The sequence below is a fragment of the Lygodium microphyllum genome, chromosome 10 (genome assembly GCF_053477565.2).
Source record: "Lygodium microphyllum isolate KBCC chromosome 10, Lygodium_microphyllum_v1.1.10, whole genome shotgun sequence".
NCBI classification, from domain to species: Eukaryota; Viridiplantae; Streptophyta; class Polypodiopsida; order Schizaeales; family Lygodiaceae; genus Lygodium; species Lygodium microphyllum.
In genome coordinates this window covers 103,973,102-103,979,101 of record NC_141144.1, presented here as the reverse complement: position 1 = coordinate 103,979,101, position 6,000 = coordinate 103,973,102, and the positions used below count along the sequence as shown (strand labels likewise).

General features: G+C 39.6%; 1 protein-coding gene across 1 annotated transcript in view; it reads right to left on the bottom strand.

Moving 5' to 3' along the window:
* Nucleotides 1-3,917: 3,917 nt before the first annotated feature.
* Nucleotides 3,918-6,000, bottom strand: part of LOC148030374 (polyadenylate-binding protein-interacting protein 11-like) — a 45,278-nt gene continuing 43,195 nt past the window's right edge. Inside the window, exons 10-11 of the mRNA XM_087686700.1 lie at nt 4,503-4,583; nt 3,918-4,235 (exon numbers count right to left, since the gene is read on the bottom strand). Coding sequence (XP_087542826.1) covers nt 4,526-4,583 — 58 coding nt within the window. The 3' untranslated portion in view covers nt 3,918-4,235; nt 4,503-4,525. The remainder of the gene's footprint in view (nt 4,236-4,502; nt 4,584-6,000) is intronic.

Genomic DNA, 6,000 nt, shown 5'->3' with positions numbered 1-6,000 from the left:
AATACTTGTTATGTCCCAATGATGAGTGTACTCAATCTCTCAAGGGGACGATAACAAGTACCCTCTTGTCACAAGACTCTATGTGGTTCCCTTGGGTTTGTTTCGATAGGTCTACCTTAAATCGTTCATAAGTCCTTCTACTTGCAATGCTAGTCCTAGCATGTAGCATTGGACTATTTCCAACCTTGCTTATGAGGTATTCAAAAGAGGCTTGGTGCTTTTGGCAAGAGTTTGGAAGATTAAGTGAGACAACTGGTACTTTGGGACATTGAAGCAAACAATGTTGTGTGGTCTTATTTTGATTGTATTGTACTGACGTGGCAAATAGGTTTGTGGCTGACATGGCAGTTTGGTTTGTAGACTGTTGTGGTGGTTGGCCCTCGTGGGCTGGCATGGATGATGGTAGCTGGCCCTCATATGCTAACGCGGAGGGGAACCGAGTTGCATCAAATCGGCTAGAAGGGAGGGTTGAGCTATGAAGCAAGAGGCCTAGGGTATTATGCCATGAAGCAAGCATTGCACGGTATTATGGAATATATTGTTATTAGAGGATGTTAACCTCTCTCTCTCTCTCTCTCTCTCTCTCTCTCTCTCTCTCTCTCTCTCTCTCTAAGCAAGATAGCAAGAACCAAGAAGCCAAAGCAACTCTCAAAGTTTTCACACTCAGGTTTAAGCATATACATTCACTTCTAGCACTCAACACGGCCACACCAACATACCCATGATATACAAGAAAATGCAATGCATAAACGAGAATAAATTTTTATCATGTTAAGTGTATACTTGTAGATGTGTTAAATATGAAAGAGATCAAGTAAGTTGTGAGAGTGCTAAGTCATGTGTGACATAGTCTATGCAAAAAAGGTTGAGAAAGTAGAAAAAGAGCTCCACAAGACCTTGTGAATTGAAATTGCAAGGTTCACACAATGTACCAAGCTTGATCAAGTTGAGAATATAAATGTCTTAAAAATAGGTCAAGTGAAGAAAGTAATCACACTTCCTCCACTCCAAGTTTCCAATGTTGGACTCAAAGCTAATGCCTCGAAACCATATTGGAAATAATGCGAGTAGAAAGTGTTTATCACTGCCATTATATGTACAATTTACTCTTTAGCACTACCATTGTATATACATTTTATATAAAGAATAAACAAGAAAATTGGATGTACCAAGTAACTAGTATAAAGATGATAACAAGAGTTGGCTATCAAAATCATAATGTAAGTCCTCTAACTGTGAGCAAAAGTGAATCAACTAAAGCCATCATTGAAGTAGGACTCTATACATAGGCTACACTTTAGAGATCAGGAAAGTAGAGGTGCTCTACAAGCATGTAGATCATCCTATACTTCTGCAATCAAAGCTTATGAAAGATTAAGTGACAATGCTCTACCTGATGTAAATCGCCTACACTTCTCCAACTTGGCAATTATAGAAATCATCCCCCATACCATGTTTACAACAATCTAGAACTCAAGGATTATGATCATGTGCTAGCAACATCAAACAACCATCTAGGTAAACAAAACATGTAAATGTTCATAACCATTATCATCCATCTACTAGCTACTAAGAAAACTATAAGAGAATAGCATTTGGACTAGGGAATGCTCAGTTACAAATGAGCTCAAGGATTATGATCATCTACTAGCAACATCGAACGGCCATCTAGGTGCACAAAACATATACACACTCATAACCATGCACCAAAATGTTGAAGACAACACCTTCATAACATACATCTATCTACCAAGAAAACCCAATGAGAGCAACATTTGAACTAGGAAATGTTAAGTTGCAGATGCTAGGGAACACTAGGTTAAGGTTTGTTGTCATAATGCAACTATCCTCTCTAAAGAAAATCAATGCCGACGTACATGCATCTAAGATCAATGCACACCTTGGTCGTTGTTAGCTTGTGCTTGATGACACTACAAATATCTAAGACATGGATCGCAATTGACAATGAAGAAATCACACCTCCACCTTTACATCAATCTCGCTGACGCTAGATTCACATCTTAATATCGGAGTTTGGTTACCACAATGCAACTATGCTCACTTTTAAGAAATTGTTGCCAAAATATATGCATCTAGAGATCCCTGCAAAACTTGGCCATCATTAGCTCCTACTTAATGAGTACAAATATTTGAGACATAGATCAAGGTCGCGATGATTAGTTGTGAAGAAATTACCCCCTACCATTGCTTCAATCTATTTGAAGCTAGATTCAAAGCTTCGTATTGTAGAATGCTAGATCCCAACATAAAAGACACATGCATAAGAACAAAGAAAAACATAAAATCAACTCCAACATGAGTGTAATCCAATGTCACTCAATTTAAACCAACTTATGGTTATGATTCAACGTTATACAATGTATGCACTAAGACAAAGCACAAACCAATTCTAAACAAAAGCAAAGAGTAGCAATGTCGAGGGGCTTGTCTTTAAATATGATACATCGAGAGAACAAGAAGTAGAAAAAGCATTTCACAACTATGTAGTTCCACCTACACACTATGTTAACAATCCTCTAGGAAAAAGAACGTTATATTAACATCCTCCAAGACAACTTGAAAGAAACTAGACAAAACAACAAACATAAAACTTTGCTTACTTTGGAGTTGCTACATACATCAATAACCTTGAAGAGCTTAATGCTTGGGCTTTTCAAACTCTTCTATGATGGCTATACCCTCAATGAATTGCCCATTTTCCCTCCATAAAACTTTATTTACCTTGGAGCTGCTACATACATCAATAACCTTGAAGAGCCTAATGCTTAGGCTTTTCAAACTCTTCTACTTTGGAGTTGCTACATGCATCAATAACCTTGAAGAGCCGAATGCTTAGGCTTTTCAAACTCTTCTATGATAGCTATGCCACTTCAATGAATTGCCCATTTTCCCTCCATAAAACTTTGCTTACCTTGGAGTTGCTACATACATCAATAACCTTGAAGAGCCTAATGCTTAGGCTTTTCAAACTCTTCTATGATGGCTATGCCACCTCAATGAATTGCCCACTTTCCCTCTATCCTAGCTTCTCTCATCTTAGCAATCTTACTTAGTTATGCTTCGAGTTGTACTAGTGTGAGCTCATTGTGTGTTCCACATTCTGGATCCCTTGAAACATTTTGATTGCTTTAATGCTTCCATTTTTCTCTTGTATGTAGTCAAACACACAAAGTTAATTTATTAATGCACAAAGGGAACACTCTAAGTATATCTTGCAACAGGGATAGAAACTCAAATCTAACCCTCCCATAGGTGATACCCTTGCACCATAGGGGGAGGTGATGGAAAAGATTGAAAGAGAAGGCTTCTTAATGTATGTGAACTTGGGTGTGGGTCAAGCGGGAACAGGGGGCTCGAGCTGCAGTAAAACCTAGGATCAACTGGATGTGTCAAGCTGGAGCATGTATCTGTAATGAGAGGCTGACAGCAGAGTCTGGAGAGAGAAACTTGGGACAGCTGTCTGTCTGACACCACAGAGAGAGAGAGAGAGAGAGAGAGTGTGTGTGTGTGTGTGTGTGTGAGACTGTGACAGAACTGATGGGGGAAGAGCACTGATAGCATTCTGTAATGGGACTGCAACGAGAGAGAGAGAGAGAGAGAGATGAAGGTGCTAACTGAACTTTCCATCACTTCACCTATTATTGAAAAGTGTCGTATAAAGAATATTATTGTGCCTAGCACTCAATCTTGTGAGCTTTGTGTGAGGTCGAATATTTCAACATGCACTTTAGCCCATTAGCTCCAGTTATACCACTTTTTAACCAAACTGGAATTGAGAATCACTCAGAAACTACTATATTTTGTTCCCACAAAATAATATATAATGGAATGAAATGTAGCATACTTCTAAAGTGCAGGATAAAACAAGAACTATAAGAGCACAAGCAGCTTTGAGACAAAGACACACAGAAACAGAGCATTCTCAAACATTTTTTTGCAAAACAAACAGCTGGCATGTTTTGCACTTACATAATACCATCAAACACACCTCCATTATTCCTGAAATATTGACAAAGAGCACTTTTGTGTTTATTTAAAGTACATGCCCATGAGGGTGTATGAATATATCTTATTCAAACTTTGAAAAATAGCCTGTTGTAAGGGTACCAACTCAGATTGCATTGGCAATTTGAAATTATGTGGTACCCGCCCCGTTGTCCACCATCCTTTTTGGAAGGTATTGCCACCCAAAACTTTCTTTGGGAGGCTGATTTCTGAAACAACAAAAGCATCAAGCACTCTTCCTTAGATCTCAACATGCTGAAAGGATATGCAAACAATTATTTATAAAAGGAATCGCTTCTCATAACTCATGTAGATCTAAAGGGCCATTAAACAGCCCCCCCCCCCCCCCCCCCCAAAAAGGACTACAGAAAACATATTCTCGAGCATTTTAAACAACAAACATCCAAATTTTATATCCCTCAATAGTGAGGCAACTTGAAGGAGAAAGATAAACATGAATGCATAGAGATCCTCACCTGATAAGGGATCTACCATGCAATTACTGCATAAAAAGGCGTGGTGACCGTGGCCTTACAGGAGTTTTTGATGGACTGACCCTGAAAGCACAAATCATTACAAATGTGAGCTTTAATAAACTGGCACATACTGATTTCTCTCAATGAACCTTAATGTTACCCTTGTTCAACATTGCAGCACAATCTTCTCATGTGCCAATGCCTTGAATAGGCCACCTACTCTTAAGTTGTGAGACCACCTTTCAGAATTGTGGCTTTGTGCAAAAACTTACATTTTCTGTGACTTTCCCTTGTTTAGACTTAACAGATCCGCAGCATGCTTAGACTACACTTTTGCATAAAGCGACCGTGTGCAACTAGTGGATAGATTGACTGAGCTGACTACTGCACAGCTTTGTAGCCATGATTGATTCTAGAAGGAACCTAGACAGATACGGATGTAATATCACATCCTACTAAGCTTAGTTGTTCAACAACATCTAAGTTTTATTGTGCTTGCACTCACTATGGGAACTGGATATCACCACCCAATGCTGATGTGATGCCTGTCAATCATAAACTCCATTGTTGCCTATCAAACATAAACTCTGTTATGCAAACATTCATGACATACCATGGTGCTAACTCTCTCATTGCTGATGACCTTTATGGAAGCTCCAATTGCTGCTGTCGCCTTGAACAGACTTCTTCCTGTCCAAATGGCAGCAGAAGAGGAAAGTGCAAACAGATGGCAAGAACACTGAAGAGCAAGATGAAGGCAATGAACTGAGGCTGATGGAAAAGAAGGCTGATACAAGAACAGCCCCTACACGAAAACGTATGGCAGCAATGAGGGCACTGGGAGGATGAAACGGGAGAATGAAGAAGTCAGATGACTGAATGCAAGCTGACCAATTGACAGGGCAGCCTATAAATAAGCAGTAAAACAGAGCTCCTAATGTCCCTCACTGACTCAGTGTATGACTCACAACCAAGAGATGACAATGACCCCTAACACACCCTCTCAGATCATGGGTGTGCCTGAATTCCCAAGGAGCACAAATTAGGAAGAAGCGAAGACAATATGTCCACCACGTTATCCTCCATAGGATAATACATCAACAAAAGCTCTCCTCCTTGATCCACTCTGAAACATAATGATACTAAAAATGTGCTTCATGCCTGCATGGAACACAGGATCCTGACTATAGTCAGGTAGCTCTGACTTTCACCACAAATAATTGTAGGCTGTGGCTGTAGAAAACCAATCTCAATCAACATCTACCTGGACAGTGTGATCTCTCTTGCTACTCCAAGCAGTGGCATCTGAACCCAATGTAAAACAAAAACATGTAGTGAACTTCTAAGAGTCTATATCAATTGCCCAATCTGAATCTATCCAACATGTCAATGAGACCACCTCTCCATAGAGAATCCTGTGTGTCGGGGTGCCCCACAAGTACTACAAAACCTACAAAATTGCCTATCAATGACGCTGAAGAGGTCCCTATATGGAAGA